The sequence below is a fragment of the Excalfactoria chinensis genome, chromosome Z (assembly GCF_039878825.1).
Source record: "Excalfactoria chinensis isolate bCotChi1 chromosome Z, bCotChi1.hap2, whole genome shotgun sequence".
NCBI lineage: Eukaryota > Metazoa > Chordata > Aves > Galliformes > Phasianidae > Excalfactoria > Excalfactoria chinensis.
The window spans coordinates 43640284-43658395 of NC_092857.1; the positions used below are offsets into that span (position 1 = coordinate 43640284).

The 18112-nt window shown below is 46.3% G+C and overlaps 1 protein-coding gene across 1 annotated transcript; it reads left to right on the forward strand.

Annotated features, from left to right (window-relative positions):
- The first annotated feature begins 548 nt into the window (after window positions 1-548).
- On the forward strand, window positions 549-7865 carry THAP1 (THAP domain containing 1). The gene is made up of 3 exons (XM_072358961.1): window positions 549-955; window positions 1196-1391; window positions 4330-7865. Exons 1-3 carry the CDS (start codon window positions 885-887, stop codon window positions 4795-4797), a joined length of 735 nt encoding a protein of 244 aa, XP_072215062.1. The 5' UTR covers window positions 549-884; the 3' UTR covers window positions 4798-7865.
- The last annotated feature ends 10247 nt before the right edge of the window (window positions 7866-18112 follow it).

The following is an 18112-nucleotide window of genomic DNA, read 5'->3' on the forward strand; positions in this document are numbered from 1 at the left end:
GCCCGCCCCAACGCCGCCGCCTCCCCCGAGCTCCCCGCGCCGGCCCCCGGCTCAGAGGCGCTGCGCGGGGCTCCGCGAGGGGCCGCGTTCGAAAATTCGGTACGCGGTTGTAGACCGTCTTATTGCCCTTCTCTTCATCCTCCATCTCTTAGGGGGTTCCGGACCCTATCCTGGAGCCGCCTCCCGCGGCTCCTGCCCGGACTTTGCTCCCACTCTGGGTGCGCCATGGAGCGCTGCCAGCACCCCTCGGCCCGCCTGCCTGCCATCAGCGCCTGCTTCCTGCCCCACACGGGGATATCGAGGTCGGGACAGGGTAGAGGCGGCTGGAGCCGGGCCCTGGGGCGCTCCGGGGGCCGCCCAGGGAGCAGCCCGCTGCAGTGGAGCGGTGTTAGTCACTGGTGTAATACAGGGAACGGGTACGGCGGAGCGCGCTTCACGTTAATTTTTTGTAACCCAACGCGTCGGTTTATTATCAGTTCACACGTAACATGTCAGGAGGAACCGCCTAGCCCACTCACACCCCCACCCCGATCCCGCCCTGGGGGCGCTCTGCCTCCGCGCCGCAGCAGCCCCTGAGGCAGTTCCGGAGCGAGGGGCGGGAACAAGGTACAGCGCCACTCCGATTGGACGATCTGCCTCCCAAGGCTCCGTCCCCCATGAAAGGACCCACCAATGGGCAAGGGCGGTGCGCCGTAGCACCGCGAGAGTTGCGCTGAAGCTGGTGCCGCCATCTTGGAGTTGGGAGAGGCCGCGTCCCGTTGCTGTCCCTCTCGGAGGGTCACTGGCGGGGGGGAGGGGGGAGAATGATGGCCCGACGGTGAGCGAGCGGCACCTGGGAGCCCCTCCTCGAGCCGCTGGGCGGCGGCGGCCGCGGGACCGGCGGGATGGTGCAGTCGTGTTCCGCCTACCGCTGCCGGAACCGATACGACAAAGAGAAGCCCATCTCCTTCCACAAGTGAGCGCGGGCGGCGGGGCGGTGTGGGGCGGGGCGGCGCCAGGGCGGGGCCAGGGCCGCGGGTGCGCGCCCTCCCGACGCAAGGGGGCGCTCGGCGGCGGGGGCGCGCGGGGCTGGCTCTGGTGGTCGGTGGGAGCGGCGGGTGAGGGCGGGCCGGGCGCGGCGCGTGGGTGTGCGACGCTGCGACCAGCGTGACGGAAAGAGAGTTTGAGAAACGCTGAAAATGGCTGTTGTTGTCAGGTTTCCTTTGACCAGGCCTGATCTGTGCAAGAAATGGGAAGCGGCGGTGAAAAGGAAAAACTTCAAGCCCACCAAGTACAGCAGCATCTGCTCGGAGCACTTCACACCCGACTGCTTCAAGCGGGAGTGCAACAACAAGTTGTTGAAAGAAAATGCTGTGCCCACTATATTCTGTTACACTGAGCCCAGTGAAAAGGTAAACGCACACTGCGCACAGCCCGAGGTGCCGGAGTGCACTGGGCGGCTGCTGATGGTGCTCCTGTCAGTCATCCATTTGTCATCACGGCAGTTGTGTTACTGGTGCTTTCGTGTTGTAACAGCTGCAGGCTGACATTTTACCTGGTTGTTTACTGCACTAGGTAGGGCTTTGATCGTACACAACCAGACCATCCCAAAAATATGACAGATAATCCAAGTCCCTGGGACTTTTGAGGACTGATGGCCCATTCTTTCTGCTGTAAATTAGAAGACAGAGCTTGCTGCATTCTTTATTGCAGACAGAGTTGCAGAAGCTAGTATAAGTCATCAGTTTAATGTTATGGCTTCACATCAGGTGTCGTTCTAGTAAGCCAGGTTCTGAGCTATTGAGCTGTGGCTACAGGTAGGACTATCCAGATGCCCCTGTAAAAGAACCCGAAAAATCCAGCCTTCTACAAAATAGCATTAATTGCAAAATTGTATTATAATTCAGAGCACCATCTGCTAGCCACTTTTCTTGATCTTCTAGAGCATACATTGGCCAGCACTGACAATATATAAAACTAGCGCCTGTCTGTTGAATATTGAACATATTAAGGCAGTTTATGTGTGTTCCAGAGCTAACATAAGCCCGTTCTCATGGGCTCGTCACCTGCTCAGGCCATCATCTGTATTTTTCCACACAGTATACATACAGTATTGGATTTGATGCAGAAATAAAGAAGGAACATCTAGAAAATGAAAAGTGGAAATAATAGGCAAGTGACCATACATAGCACAAGGTATAAAGTGAAACGTGGACAATTTTCAGGTCTGCTTTTTTGTGCTAAGTTCTGTTTGATAACACTTCCCCACAATCTTAGCAACACATTTCCTGTGTCACTTAAAATTGTTTGCAAAACTTCTTGCAGTGTGAAAGCTGAAGGTATTTGATATTGACATCAATGCAGCTGGGGCAGCGCTGATCCACATTCTCTCATTCATTGCAGTACCTGGCTATATGAGCGCACAGAAGAGTACTCCTTATGGAGAAGAAGTTGGTGCTGCTACTACTTATGTCACAGCAGCTTTCTGTGTTTCTTCAAGACATTGAATAGTAGTGAATAAGGACAGCATTTATTTTTTTTTAATTCATACTGATTTTGATATACAGCATTTTTTGCGTTATAATTCTTGAAATACTTTTTTAGTTATGTCTGAGGAGAACCATTTACTGGATGTAAGAGGGAATAAGAATTCACTTGTGATGTGTGAGCAGTATGAACGATGAGTTCTCTGTGACACACAGTGACAGCAGTAACACAGCATGTGCTGCGCAGCTCTTGAATAGATGCCTCTGAATGCAGCTGTCTGGCAACAGTGCAATTTTTGCTCGTGTTTCTGACATTGGAAGAATTCTCTTTGCACATTATGTCTTTGGTTTGTCATCTTAGCTGAAAAGTTTGAAAGTTGTAGGTCAGACTTTTTAGCATATTGGTATGTGATTTAGATGGACACACCTGGAACATCCACTTCTTATAACTGAGAACTGACACAGGCAGTGGGCTGGTTTTGTACTTTAAAGTGATCGGTAATACCTGAGCAATGTGAAACTTCCCCTCAGTACCAGATGTGGAATTGTGTTCTCGGTTCCTGTGGCTAATGTAGTCTGTACAAGGATGACATCTGGACTTCCCGATCTGGGAGTTGATTTGTTCTTTACGTTAAGGCAAGGAGCTTAATAATGTGATCTTCCAGTCTCATGGGGGGACGGTTGGTGGCTGTTAAAATCGATGATGTGATCGTTTTCATGCTTTTATTTGTAGTAATAATGTTGGGGACAGGGAATTAAAAAATTGGATTCAGTGTCTCTTTCACTGAGACTTTTTTAGGCTTTTTTCTTCTTCTTTTTTTTTTTTTTTTTTTTTTTTAAACTGGTAGTATGCATTATGTGTGCATTTCCGAATAAAGTATGTTCCTCTGGGGCAGAAATAATCAGAATTCTCTTTGACCTCCTCCCAAGTGATGAAAGGTATGCATTGTCCTGAACCGTGCAAGTGTCTGAACCTATCTAGAGCAGTATGGTGAAGTCTGCAGTATGATGTGGGGCTGAGCTCACTTAGTGTTCTGCTCTATCCCATCTGCCAGCCACCCAGTCCTATTTTCTTACTCCTTCCATATGCCATCTCTCACTGCATGACTTTGACTTTAATGCAGGACAGAACTTTATTGCAGTGCTGGTGGAAGTGTGAATAGCTTTCTGTCATCTTAGCAACTTCCTGTAGGGAAGGGTTAATAGCAGAGCTGGGAGAGCTGTTTATTTTGGCTCATCACATCACCAAACCCTTCTGCTGCAATCCCAAAACAATGTGATGGTCAGTCCTGGTTGTGAAGAGCAAGATCTTCCTGTGTCTACCTTCTCTGCTCTGCCAGCTTGTCCATCTCTGTTGGTGAAATGGTTCTTATTCTGCCCTAGCAGAGGATTCTCCAGTTCTTCTGTGCTCCTGGTTAGGTTAGCTGGCAAGTTCAAAGTGTATGTGGTAAGATGCAGTAGAAAGAAAGAGGGACAAAAGGGAATAGGATGGACTTGATGAGCTACCAGGTCAGCTGAGCTCTTTTTCACAGGACTGCATCCAGGATCCTCAGCTAATCTTGGATATCTATTCCACATGTCCTCAAAAGTGAGAATGACTTTTGGGCTCCTCAGTTTCAGGTTTGTTCTAGACATCAAGGATTTAAGTTTCAAAAGACATTGGAAACAAAGTTGCTTAAAATACCTCTGGTTTAGAAACCAGGCAAAATGAGCCAGTTTTGAAAACTGATGCTTTGAAATGTGTGGTGGGTATTTTTTAATTGCTTTTTTAAGTCCCAGTTGTTTATACTGTAGTTGACCATACTAATGGAGTTGTGTTGCAAAAATGCTACGCTTACAAATGTACTTTTTTTGTTTGTTTTAGCCTGAAGAATTTTCAGAGCAGCCAGAAGATCCACTTCCACCACCGCCACCACCGCCACCTCCACCGCCACCACCACCACCGCCACCACCTGCAGCTCCCATGCTACCACCGTCTCCATCAGCTCCTTCTTTTCATTTATCTCAGATAGATGCCAGATTTGTAGATCCAAGTATCGGATTATTGATGCCTCCTCTCCAGACCCCTAGCAATCTTGCTGTTTTTTGTGATCACAATTATACTGTAGAGGATACAGTTCATCAGCGAAAAAGAATTCAGCAGCTAGAGGAACAAGTTGAAAAACTGCGGAAGAAGCTCAAGACAGCGCAGCAGCGATGCCGGCGTCAGGAAAGACAGATTGAAAAACTGAGAGAGATTGTTCAGTTTCAGAAAGAAAAAGACATCCTGGCAGGAAAAGGCTATGTGATTCTGCCCAATGACTATTTCGAAGTTGTAGAAGTACCTGCGTAAAAGTCATGAGCATCCATGTCCACTTTGCTAGGCTAAGAAGTTTAGTTTTAAAATTAAATGCTCTGTAATTCTGTGTGTGAGACTCTTCCAGAATCTTAAACCAGCAAATAAGCTGTCATACATAAGAGATCACTTTTATTTTTTCTTTGTTTTCATTTAAGTTTGCTATGTTTTTTAATGTACTGAAATGTAAACATCTCAGAATTAGGATGCGCATTTATTTTTTGAAGTAGAAACTGCTTTACAGAAGGAAAGGATGCATGGTTAAATACACTTAAAATCTGTACTTTTTTTTTTCCTCTCTCTTTTTTAACAGTCTGTCTTATGCTTACACAGGATAGGAGCTGAATCTAGCCAAGAGTGAAGCTGAGGTTCTACACTTACTACAAAACTTTCTCAAGGCATTTAATGTTTGCTTAGGTGGTTCCTGCAAAATATGACTTTTTTAGGCCAGCTGAGTACCTGCAAGTGCTGCCTTGTATAGAGAAAGATAAGATACATATATATGTGTGTGTATATATATATATAAATATATATATACATATATGTATGTATATGTATATTTTAGACTGGGAAAACCTCTGACCACTAATTGTTATGTCTTCAAAGTACTGCAGAAAGTCTAAAGCCAGGATCCTTTTGGCATCTAAATGAGCCTTTTCTTTTGGAGTATCATGTGGAGACTGAGAAGGGGAGAATTCATTAGTATATCTGACTAGAGCTATAGGAATTTTTTGCTTTAAGGACACTTACAGACCCTGCTGAAATACAGTGCTTCTCTGAACATGCATGTTGTTAGATTACTGGCAGGATCAGGAAGGTGGTTCAAGGTGACTGCTTTCTAAACTGTCCAAATAATATGCAGGCGCTGGTATACTGGAATATGCCACTCTCATAAGCATTGTAATGGGTAGAATGTTGTCCTTGTCTTTGATTAACTCACATTTCAGCCAGCATGGGTTCGTGAAAGGCAGGTCTGCCTGACCAAACCTAATCTCTATGACCAGATGACCTGTTTGGTGGACAAGGGGAAGGCTGTTCATGTAGTGTACCTAGACTTCAGCAAAGCCTCTGATACTGTTTCCCACAGTGTTCACCTGGGGAAGCTGGCAGCCCGTGGCTTGGACAGATACACTCTTGGCTGGATAAAGAACTGGCTGGGTGACTGAGCTTTGAGAATGGTGGTGAATCTAACTGGTGACTGGTCAGGAGTGGTGTTCCCCAAGGGTTGGTACTGGGGCCTGTCCTGTTCAGTATCTTAATTGATGGCCTGGATGAGGGGGTTGAGAGCACCTTTGTAAATTTGCAGATGAACCCTAGCTGGGAGGAAGTGTCTAACTGCCTGGGGATAGGAAGGACCTTCAGAGTGAACTGGGTAGGCAGGATAGCAGGGCTGGGGACAATGGGATGAAGTTGAGCAAGTCCAAGTGCTGGGTCCTGCACTTTGGTCACAACAGCCCCAGGCAGTGCTACAGGCTTGGGGCAGAGTGGCTGGAAGACTGTGGAGAAAAAGGACCAGGGAGCGTTGGTCGGCACTTAGCAGAATGTGAGCCAGTAGTGTGTTCAGGTGGCCAAGAAAGTCAATGGCTTCCTGTCTTGTATCAGAAACAGTGCAGCTAGCAGGGGCAGGTAGGTGATTGTTTCCCTGTATTCGGTTTTAGACCTCTTAGTACAAGAAAAACATTGCCCTGGAGCGTGTTCAGAGGAGGGCAGCGAAGCTGTGAGAGGTCTGGAGCACAGCTTTTATGGGGAGTGGCTCAGGGAGCTGGGATTGTTCAGGCTGGAGAAGAGGAGGCTCAGAAGAGACCTCATTGCTCTCTAAAGCTACCTGAAAGGTGAGGCTCAGCCTCTTCTCCCAGGTATAGGAGAGAAGTGGGAATAGAAACCTAAGGCAATGGCCTTGAGTTCTGCCAGGAGAAATTCAGGTTGGATATTAGGAAAAACTTCTTTTTCAGAAAGACAGGTGCTGCAGTGGCACAGGCTGCCCAGGGAGGTGGTGCAGTCACTGTCCCTGGAGATGTTCAAGAACCGTGCGGATGTGGCACTGAAGGAAAGTGTAGTGGGCAACAGTGATGGTAAGTGGATGGTTGCACTAGGTGATCTTAGACACCTTTTCCAACTTTGGTGATTCTATGATTCTATTATCTTAAAATGTGCGTAGCTTCAGGAATGAATAATTATTGTTATTTTTTCCCTCTGGAGTGCTGGGTATTTGCTACTTTCATTACATACTACAGTTTTCTTTCTACCCACCTGTCCCTTTTTTTAATTCCCCCAAAGTCCACCACTGGGCAGCAGTGGAATTGGACTTTGGGAGTTGCTTGGTGCTAGACTGGTTTTTAATATCTCAAATACTGCTGTCTCTCCTTCAGCCTTATTAAGAGTCTTTCTAAAAATTAATCCAGCATGAGGAAGTAGTGCTGCAGTTTGCACTTACTGTCAAATAATTTACTGAGTCAATGCACTCATTCAAAATCAGAGACATCGTACTGACTGTTGTAGCTTTCACAGCTAAAATTCACAGATAGAAACAAACATGAGGAGAATGGGTTTTCTCTATCTGTGTCAGACTCTTGTGTGGTGTGAAATCTAGTTCCGATGTTAACTAAGCCCTTTTAATGATGGCTTTAAAAACTTACCTTAATATCTATTAGCATGACAATTTGAAATGATTAGAGCCAGTCTCAATACTTCTGACCTCACTCATGCTGTCTGTCTACTTTCCCTGCTATTTCACATACTAAAAATGAACAAATTGCTAACGCATCCTTTTGTGTACATTTATTAATTAAAAATAAAAAGCAAATGGCGTGTTAGATTTTTAACTGCTTTCTCTCCTCTTTTCCCAGGACTTTGCCAAAACCAGATTTATATATATATATTTTAAATCTTTTTATATAAAAGAGTAGTTTCCTTGTTTAGATGCTGATTATTTTTCCCCGTTAATGTTCATGACCCTTGCTGTTGTTACTCCTGATGCTTAAAATAAATTTGAAAAAGCTCAAATTCAGAAAGTGACAAGGAAAAGAAGTTTAGAGTACTCGCCACATGCTAGCACGTGTTTCCATTTAGCGGATCATTTCCACTTTCTCTGCAAAGTGTCCCTGCCTTTCACTCTCCAGCAATCCTGTGGTTGGGGTGCTCCTGCCACCCCTTTTCCAATCACAGTGGGCTGCGTACTCATATCATCAGCCTTTCTGTCCCCACCAGGTCTGGTACTGGCTGCAGCCTTCTGCTCTCACTAAGCAGCAGTCCTGGGTTGTGATAGGAAGACAGAGGAAGGTGTGCAACATCTAATCTGACACAAGAAGGGCTGGGAGCAGGGGATGGGGAGTGAGTGATTACCTCATTTCAGCTGCTTCTTCATGTATAAAGGTGACATCTTACTCTTAACTTTCAGCACTGCTGCTTCCATGATTTCCCCACACTTTTTGCTCTTGTTGCTGTGCTCTGTGAGCTTTTTCTTCAAATACTTTCTTTATAATTTCTTAAGAAGAGCAACCCAATAAAAGAAGTAGTAAGGTCACTTTAAGGCACACCGAGAGATGGCTGATCTCATGGATAGTAACACTGACCATGAAAGAGCTCAATGATCTTTCAGGTCCCTTCTGGACTATGCCATCCTATGCTATGGCTGGTGTGCAGAGTTCTTCGTTGATGAAGATGTCTAATAGCTGACTTAGGCCTCAAGTAAATGTTGCATTCACTGAGTGGTGATTACTAGTTGTTCAGTAGTGTGAGGCTGGAGAGGAGCATTTCTGTAAATTGAGGTATGGTCTGTTCTGGCAACAGGCTTAAATTTGTCTTGTAGTTGCTCTTTCCTCCCCCCACCCCCTCCCCCCACTCTCCACCCCCACCCCCCCTGGCCTTTTTTTCCCCCTTCTTTTCTACATTTTTTACTGTTTTTATTTCTCTCTCTCTCTCTCTCTCTTTCTCTCTCTCTCTCTTTTTAAGCACTTTGTGCTGCTGGAGGTAGGTATGAACTCTGCTAGGCCTACCGAACTATGAAAAAGTTGATGCTGGATGCTCCTGTTTTCTCCAGGAAGGAATAAGTGGGTTACCCTCTTCAACATGCATTTTGTGAGCTGTGTGGCTCTTCTATGAAAGCTGCTTAGGCAATCTGAGGACCCAGTGCCACAGCTGTGTACCTGAAACAAAGCTTGCCATCCAGTTCCCCTTGTGCTGAGATCTTTCCAGCTTTCCCTGCAAAAGTTTGTGGTTATTCTGCACGTTATTCCACGTGTTTGTCATTCCTGCTCATCTCCTCTGAGCCATCTTTTGCTGCCAGGGGTCTGTCAGTCAGTCACATAGTCTCACACCAGTGGCTTCAGGTGCTTCACAGTCTGGACCCACAGTTCAGAAAGGAAAGAATTTTCAGAGGTGATGCTTTTCTGTGAGAGAGGAAGTGACCTTGCTCTGGGCTTGAGAAATCCCAAGGCTTCTGCCTGCATCTCAGGTTTCTGGCGAAAACCACAGGAGCTGGTTATGAGAAGGAAGCTTCAGGATACCCACTGAGACAGCTCATAACAGTGCTCCGCTTCTTCCCTCACTCTCCTTCTGTCAGCTTGATCAGATCCCTCATTCACTGTCCCTGAGCTGTCATGTTGCTCTATGGAGTGATTTTGTGGTGTCTGTTTATCCAAGGGACTCTAGGAACAATTGCTCAAGCTGATGTGTCCAGCATGTTGGGGAAACTGAGCAGGTTCTGCTCCACAGCAGGAAAATTATCTGATTATAATAATAGTAATAGGACAAACGTTTGTTTCCCAAAGAAAGGTACTCACCTTGAGGAACTCCACATATTTATGAGTAGACTGTGAAACACAAGTACAAATCACTGTCGTAGTATCAGTGAAATTATCTTTCTTTGATTCTGCCATTAGCTGACAAAAACAGATTTCCTAGTGGTAACTGTTCATATACTTAAGTGTATACTTGTATGTGTATGTACATGTGTATGCATATCCATATGTATATATATATGAAGAATATTTTTAAACAGAAGTATCCGAGGAAGCTTATAATACAGTCATAATAAATCTTGCAGTGTCAACATTAAATGTCCATCAGTACTGACATTTACCTCCTGGCCTGTCTAGTCAGCTTGTTATTACTTAAAGTCTTTGATTAATGGTATGCCAGATCAGCAACTCTGACGTGTATCTTCAGTGGTAATATATAATTAAACTGCTGCCTACGAATGGTGCTTTCTGTGTTCTCAGTTCTGTATGACAAAACAGATTCCTGCACCAAATCAAAACTAGCCTCCACTGACATGTTTTATTCCCTGAGTCAGAGGCTTCTGCATGCAGTAGATGGCAGTGGTCGTGCTTTTTCACAGCACTGTCTCCACAAAGTCTTGTGAATACACTGCCTATTCAAGGCATTCAAGTCTCTGTGCTTTGTCTGTAGAAGTAAGACTTCTCTGCCCTCTAAAGAATTTCATCACTGAAAGACCTCTCCATTAGAGGATTTCCCTACTAAAAAGTTAGGAGCTTTTCATGATCATAAATCATAGAATCATAGAATCATTAAGGTTGAAAATGACCTCTAAGATCATCTAGTCCAACTGTCCACCCGCTACTGATGTTGCCCACCAACCATGTCCCTCAGTGCCACATGAACACAGCTCTTGAACACCCCTTGGGAATTCTGTGCCAATGCCTCACCACTCCTTCTGAGGAGTTCTTCCTAATACCCAACCTGGATCTCCCCTGACACAACACAAGGCCATTATCTCTTGTCCTAAATGTCAACTCCTTTTCACTGTCTTTTTCTTGTCTGCCTTGCCTTGCTCCTCTGCCAGACTGCTATCGTCTCCTACCAAGATTTGTTTCGTCTGCTTTATTAACAGTCAGAAGTGTGTTTATTACCACATCTGCCTTTCCTTTCTTTTTGCTCCTGAACATAGTAAGAAGAAGTGTGTCTGCTCAGTTACAGCTGCAGAGAACTACAGGATTTTTGGGATGTGAGACAATACACTCTCACTACACATTGTTAACTGATATTATTGCATTCTGCATAATGTGCAGGATGTGAAAATGTCTCAGCTGATAACTGCTTTGGGTAAATGGATGAGTTTTGGCCAAAGAATGAGGAAGATTAGTTATTATTGCAGTGGATTTTACTCTCCTTTCTCTCAGTTCATTTTGGTTTAGTTTTATTCTACTTTGGCTCATGTCCCACGTGTGACTGCCAGATCTGCAAACAATAACGTCTGTGGGCAGGAGGAGCAGTGAGCTCAGGTGCATCCCCTGGCCCTCAAAGGAGTTGAGAGCCTTCGGGGCATTATGTTCAGCAGGGGCATGACTTTCCTCATGCAAAAATCAATGCAGAAATGACAAAAGCCTGAATACGATCATCCAATGGGTCCAATGTACGCGTTACTATGAATTGTGCCATTGGAAACCCCTTTGTGGTTCTTTCCATGCAGTGTCGCTGAATATCCCACCACAGCTTTTCTCATCAGCTCATGTAGTAGATGAAGTACCAAGTGGCATCGCTGCCTGAAAAAGGCACAGCCACATCGTTCTGTGCTATCAAGATGCAGAGCCAGCTGTGACACGATGGGTGTTTGCTCATGATCTCACAAGGGGATGGGTTCCACCATAGTGTGAGGGCCAGCTGCAGGGAGATCAAGGTAAGGTAACATCCCCTCCAGCATTAAGGACTGTTTACCTGTGTCTGGCAGCATTTGCAGCCAGGAGCTCAACTTCACTGCCCACAGAGGAACTGAAATCTGAAGTGCCCCTGTGGAGAGCTCCTTTCCATGCTGCTGGTGGTCTCAGACAGGTGTGCCACCCTGAATGGTAGCACAGGGATTTGCCCCAGTGAGGACCAACATGGGTGATAAGTGCAGTCAGACAGTGCTGACAGCAGCCTGGTTTGTTTAGCTAGGGCTGAAGCAGTGAAAAGGCAGCCTGGGGCCCTGGCAGAGGTTAGGATGCATTTGTTCTGCAGACCCTCCAGGAGCCATGCAAGCTGTAGGTTGATACTTGTCTTGCCAGCCAGGGCCCGTCCCCTGCCTGCCACCCTTCCCTCACTGAGCTGGCCCAGTTCACAGCATGGCCCTCCCAGCAGTGTGCAGAGCGCTTGGCCATGGCCCAGGAGCGGCCTCCTCCCATGAGAGCACACAAGCACACCCTGTGCCCATTTGCACCCCACAGCTTTTATTTGCTAGGTGGAGCCAGGCATTAGATACCATATTGTTAATTAGGTTAACTGCCCTGGACAGTCACTGACACGTCAGTGAGGCTGCTTTTGTAAACAGAGAATTCTGATGTGAGAGAACAAACATCTCTTGTGTTTATGTACTTTGTAAGGAACTCTTTCTAGTAAGGTGCAATGGTAATAATTTGGTGCTCATATTCAGCTTCTTTGGCTGAATATGACAGAACGTTAGCATACTTCCAGGCTAATCATATTGCTCAGAACAGCTACTGTAGACACAGTCGCTCTTGTCCACTTATTTCTTCCATACTCGATACAATTGAACACCTTTTAGGAAAATCAAAGACAACTGAAAAAATAAAAGTTGCTGAAAATCTGTCCTTTCATCTGGGCCACTTGGGAGTTAAACTTGGTTTTGCTTTTATGCATTCACGAACACAACTGGGAAATGCTTTAATGTATTGAGCAAACACCCTATAATAGACTAGGCTGAATTTTGTGAGCATAGTCCCTTTTAAACGGGGACTAGTGGGTTTCTGTGATAAGTTATTGGAGGTAGGAAATTCTAGGTATTATTGTGAGTGAAAAATGGGTTCTGGATATGCATTTAACCTTCTAAGTTAGGAACCTGATAATGAATCAGCTAAAATTGGATGCTCAAACAGTTGCTCTTAATGATGGCTTTGCATATCCTGTCCCTTTGTTTCCTACCTATGGATATTTCCATTTAATCTCAAGGCATCCCTTGGTGGAATTTTATTTTTTATATAAATTTGACATTAATCCAAATCATACTGACTCATCATGGCAAGCAAGAGTGTTCCCATACCAGCTCAAACCATGAGATAGGCTTCAGAACAGCAATGGGCTGAACTGATGTCTGCTGTGAAATGACAGAAGCAAGTTAGAAGGAGGTTTTAAATAAACACCCACAAAGTCCTGCCACACAGTTTCCCATGGAAAAGCTGGATTTATGGTCCTGGCTTGGGTATAACACTGTAACAGAGATGAAGCCTGTTCAGTTGGTTTGACGCTGCTGGAAAAATTTCTGCATTTTAACCAGGAATTATTCAAAGAAAATTCATGCACTTCATAGGAGCTACCTCTTCTCAACAGAGTGTCCTGACTTTTATGTGGAAATTCCCACTTTACAAAATTCTTGACTGTAGATGAGTAGAATTTCAGCACGTAGGAGAAATTTGTTTTGCCACAGCCTGAAAAAATGAGTCCAGGCTATTATCAGTCCAGGGCCAAGACCTCCTTCTTACTTATCAAAAACTGTAAGCATTTGATATCATGCAGAAGATGGGTACTTCAGGCACCCATCAGGCACCCACCAAACACCAGGCACCTCTTGCTCACAAGACAACTGAACATCCTGTATCCTGGCCTGAAGTTTCTAGTCATTTCCAGTGACTTCAAATTTAAGTGGACCTGGTCGTTGGCCACTGGCCACTGTTTGGAATCAGTGTTGTTAGGTGGGGCAGGCCTCTTTTCCTTTTGCAGCACTTCAGAAGAAGGTATATTCTCATTCACTGGTCACCTAGAAAGTCAAGCGCATAAAATTTCAGCAATGCAGTGCCCAGGTATGGTGAGTGTACTGTGCAGGGTGTGCTGCTGCTGAGTGTTTGGAATGGGAAGCTTCTGAAGAGCTCCCAGCATGAAGGGAAATGGTCAGAACCAGAGAGCCAACACCTTTGCATCCAAGCAGGGATTCAACACTTGCTCATTTTTTGTATTTACTTCTCTTGGCCTTTCCATTCTGTTTCTGAAAGATAAAGGTGAAGGCACGGGCACCTGTCATGTTGCTCTGTGACACAAAATTCAGCCTCTGAGTTTTGTGAGGCTGAACATGGTGGAGACTTCTTGTGCTGATGCTGCTTAGTCTATGAAAATAGTAGCTTTAGAAAAATGAAAATGTTTTAGTGAATCTCTGGATGGTAGAACAAATCACAGTACACAAAAACTTGAGACTGAAGGCTTGTGTCCATGAAGTACAGTCTGATCAGGATATTGTGTGCTTGCGGACTTCAGTACAAAATGTTCAACTTCTTGTTTTCTTCACAGAAACATAAATCCTGATACACATGCTGAAAATGCACATTATGGGGAATTTGTAGACTATGGAAATAATAAAATCCAAGCAGCCAGCAAGAGGCATGCAGCAGGAGAGGAAAATGTGCAACAACTACATTTGTTTTTATTGAAAGATCAGGAAAATAAAAAGCCACAAGCTCCAGCACACCATCCAGTAACACAGTAAAGCAAGAGACAAAAGAACACGAGCCTCCAAGCATTTTTAGCAAACACTGCAGCTTCATCTTTTAGACGGCTGGAGAATTACTGTCTGACTTTATTGAGAGACATTTCTACAGCTAAGACAGAATCTCCTTGTGTATCACCTGTGCAGATGTGGATCTACAAAGCAGACATATCTCTTAACTCTGGAGATCGTCATGAGCAAATGTCCTCAAACACAGGCAGGAGCAGAGCTGTTGGACCTGTTCATATTCATCTCCACCAGGGCTTTCTACCTTCTGGTAAAGCACTTGGTTTCATTGTGTTGTCTTCAAGGGAACCTCCAGCTCTGCTGCACCACATACAGCAAAGCAAAGCACAGCAGCAGCTCCAAAACCAAGCTCAATCAGCTACCATCATTCAGGCAGCATGGAGAGGCTACCAAGTTCGAAGAGGGCTGGAAGAAATGAACAGAGCCTCTGTCAAGATTCAGGCAGCATGGAGAGGCTACCAAGTTCGAAGAGGGCTGGAAGAAAGGAACAGAGCCTCTGCCAAGATTCAAGCAGCATGGAGAGGCTACCAAGTTCGAAGGGAGCTGGATGAAATGAACAAAGCTGCTGTCAAGATTCAGGCAGCTTATCGAGGCCATAGGGTGCGGCAGGCATTGCCCCTTGGGTTTTACAATTGCCTAAGAGATAAAAGGGCTGCTCTGGATGGAAAGAAGAAAGAAGAAAAGGGAATGATGTCAGTGCTTGGAGTACCTGGCACCCTGGAGTGCAAGATGTGGTGTGAGGAAATCTCCCATGTGCCAGCTGCTACCTTCAAAACTGAGAGTACAGCAGGTCATTGCAGGAACGGACACAGTGCAGGCTCTGATGTTATTCTTGGGGCAAATGTGTACAGTCCAGAGGTTTATCTCACAGCCAGAAAAGCTGTGAACCATGAAGACAATTTATTTGCCTTTAAGATTCTCCCAGCTGTGACATCTAAACAGCAAGTCCAGAATGCTGCAGATAAAATTCAGGCTGCAGAAGGGCTTGATAAAATGGAAAGACCAACTGAGAAAAAATCAGAGCAGAACCTGGTCTTAGCCTACAGTTGTCAACTCAAACAAAACCTTTGTGAAAATGTTCAAATTTCAGACATATGCAGTATCACCGGGGTGCTGAAATGGACTTCAAAGCCCAAAGACACGGTGCCATACTACAAACAAAACCTCCCCGCACAGTTAGAAATGAAAAAGGGGAAAAAAGCATCTGATGCTGAGAGCAAGGCCCCATCCATCAGGAAGGTTGAAGTGCACGCAGTGGTGAGGAACCTGCCAGCATCCCAGTGGTGCCCCGTCTCCCTCCACATGTCCAGTCCCAACGGAACTGTGGAGTGCTCTCAGCAGGACATAGCTGCGGGACAGCTGCATGGGATGTACATTGTCAGAAGACTTGGGGGCTCGCAACCTGCCAATGTCTCCATCTGCATCACCATGGTGGAAGTGGGAAGGAAGGCAGGTGGAAGCTCAGCATGGTAAGAAAGCACTGAGAAGACCCAGCACTGAAATGTCTCTTCTCATCCTGTGCTCACAGAGCCTGGGCATGGCTCAAACTCCTGTCCTGTTGCACCACAAGCTGCCATCAGCCCTTCACACAGACCTCCTGCTGCTGCCTGCTGTGGTTACATCTCTCAAGGCAAACTTCAATTTCTGTCATAAATCAGTCCAAGCAGAAGCGCAAGATTCGTGCATGCTTTCAGAGCTCGTTGCTTAGCCTGAGGTACCATTACGCAAAGCTGCAGCTACAAGCCCATCGCGCTAGGAGTCAGCTTTCACGCTACCGCACTGCTCTCTCGCAGCAGGCCCAATAAACACCGTGCAGCAGCCGTGCCCGTGTGCTGCGCTGTCGCGTCCCGCCTGGGAGCGGAGCTGGAGCGGTGCGGAACGAAGGGAGAGATGCGCGGAGCGGGAGGGGAGAAGGGAGCGAGGGGGAGGGTCGAGTCATGGGGTGGAGGGAGGAAGCGGAGTAAACAGCCGTCGTGCCGGGACTCCGCGGGAAGGAGCAGCGGTGCCGGGCTGCCTCCCAAGTAGTGCAGATCATCTGCGCTGCTCTGCCGCACTCTGCTTCCTCCAGCTTCGCGGTGTTGGAGTCTTCAGCCCTACCCGATGTCAGGGACAGGCTCCTGAGACCTGTAGGAGAGCAAAGGCAAGCCGATGAGAAGGTTCAAGTTTCATCTCGATGCTTCAGAAATTCCGTCATCTCAGGGATGGAGCATTCACGCATCCTCATATTCCACAAGGTGTTGGAGAGGACATCTGGATGGCAGCTTGAAAACGGGAGGCACCATCACCAAGCAAACACAAGAAAATGCAGCAAATTATTTCCCAGTGCCCTCCTCTGGTTGTCAAACAACCCTGGCAGCCAGAGATCAGGCAGGAGAGATCCCCGTCTCTTGCTCAACCCAATAAGTAGGTGGAGGCAATGGTAAAGCTAACACACCATCTTTCCCTCCAACAGCCTCCATGTAGTGTCTAAAAAGCCAGACGGTAGGTTATCTGCTCAGGGATATGATTTAGCAGAGGGTTATTAGAGTTAGGATGCTATGGTTAGGCTGCGTTTGGACTTGATGATCTTCAAGGTCTTTTCCAACCTGGGTAATTCTATGATTCTGTGATTCTATGATCTTCATTACCTCCAGCCAGTGGGCTTCTTGGGCTGCTCTGAAGGCAAGCACCTCTTCAGCTTGCAGTACAGCAGCGTCTAACGGAGAAGTGCCAGATGCAGTCCCGTCCTGTGACTAAGATCAGCCCTGCAAGGTGAACATGGCAGATCCACTGCAGTAACAGAAGGCCTGCAGATTTCCTTTGTGCTGTTTGGAGACAGAAAAGCAAACCCACCAATTTGCTGTAGGATCTGCCCAGGAGCTACAAATGAGGTAAGCCCACAGCAGCAGGAATCAAGAGGTGAGACAAAAGAAGAAAGTTTCTGGTATCATAGAATCCTGGAGTACTTGAATGGCTTGGGTTGGAAGGGACCTCAAAGCCCACCCAGCCCCAACACCATGCCATGGGCAGGGCTGCCACCTGCCAGCTGAGACTGCCCAAGGCCACATCCAACCTGGCCCTGAATGCCTCCAGGGGTGGGGCATCACGGCTTCTCTGGGCAGCCCATTCCAGTAGCAGCAACATGACATTGAACCATGTTGACACGGCATCTTTCTCACTAGAGGAAGCTGAATAACATGATGAGGTTACAGCTGCCAGTTATCAGTCCTCTGCATGGACCTCAGATGAGGTAAATCTGAATTAAACAGATTGTTGCAGCACCAAAATCTGTACCTTCCCATGCAAAACACAGCAAGCAAGAAGCAAGGAAACTTCTCTGGGTTATGAATGTGTATTAGAGCATGAGGACAATCTCTAAGGATATGCAAATAGGAACCATTTTGTTTGTGGAGAGCACATAGGAAAGCTGTGCCAGCACAGAGATGGAAAGCACCCATTGGAGCAGAAAGCGTTTAATGGATGCAGCATTAATTTTGCACTGCTCTACAACTTGAAAATTTCAGGAGTAAAAAAAAAAAAAAAAAAAAAAAAAAAATCCTTTCTGCAGGCAGGGATGGTGCAGTGAGTTTCATTTTGAAAGAAAAACAGCAGTAGGAGTGCAGGAGATGAACCCCGACATTTACGGCAGGCTGTAAAGGAAGCTCAGCCCAGGGCATTGCTGTCATTGCCACATGCAGGGCCAGCAGCAGTGTGCACCTGCTGCTGTGCTGGCCAGTGCTCCCAGTGAGCACTTCTGTGCTGCCCTATGTGTGTGTGTGATGAGACCCAATGTCAGAAAATGTCTTAACACCTATAATGTTTTGCACCCCCTTCCCCCCCATCACCCCCTCCTTTTTTTTTTCTCCTGTAAAATAG

Excerpts from the sequence above, each read along its gene's own strand:
- THAP1 (XM_072358961.1), top strand. The coding sequence starts at position 885 with ATGGTGCAGTCGTGTTCCGCCTACCGCTGCCGGAACCGATACGACAAA. Across the intron at positions 956-1,195 it reads AAGCCCATCTCCTTCCACAA|GTTTCCTTTGACCAGGCCTG; the intron begins GTGAGCGCGGGC and ends TGTTGTTGTCAG. Across the intron at positions 1,392-4,329 it reads ACACTGAGCCCAGTGAAAAG|CCTGAAGAATTTTCAGAGCA; the intron begins GTAAACGCACAC and ends TGTTTGTTTTAG.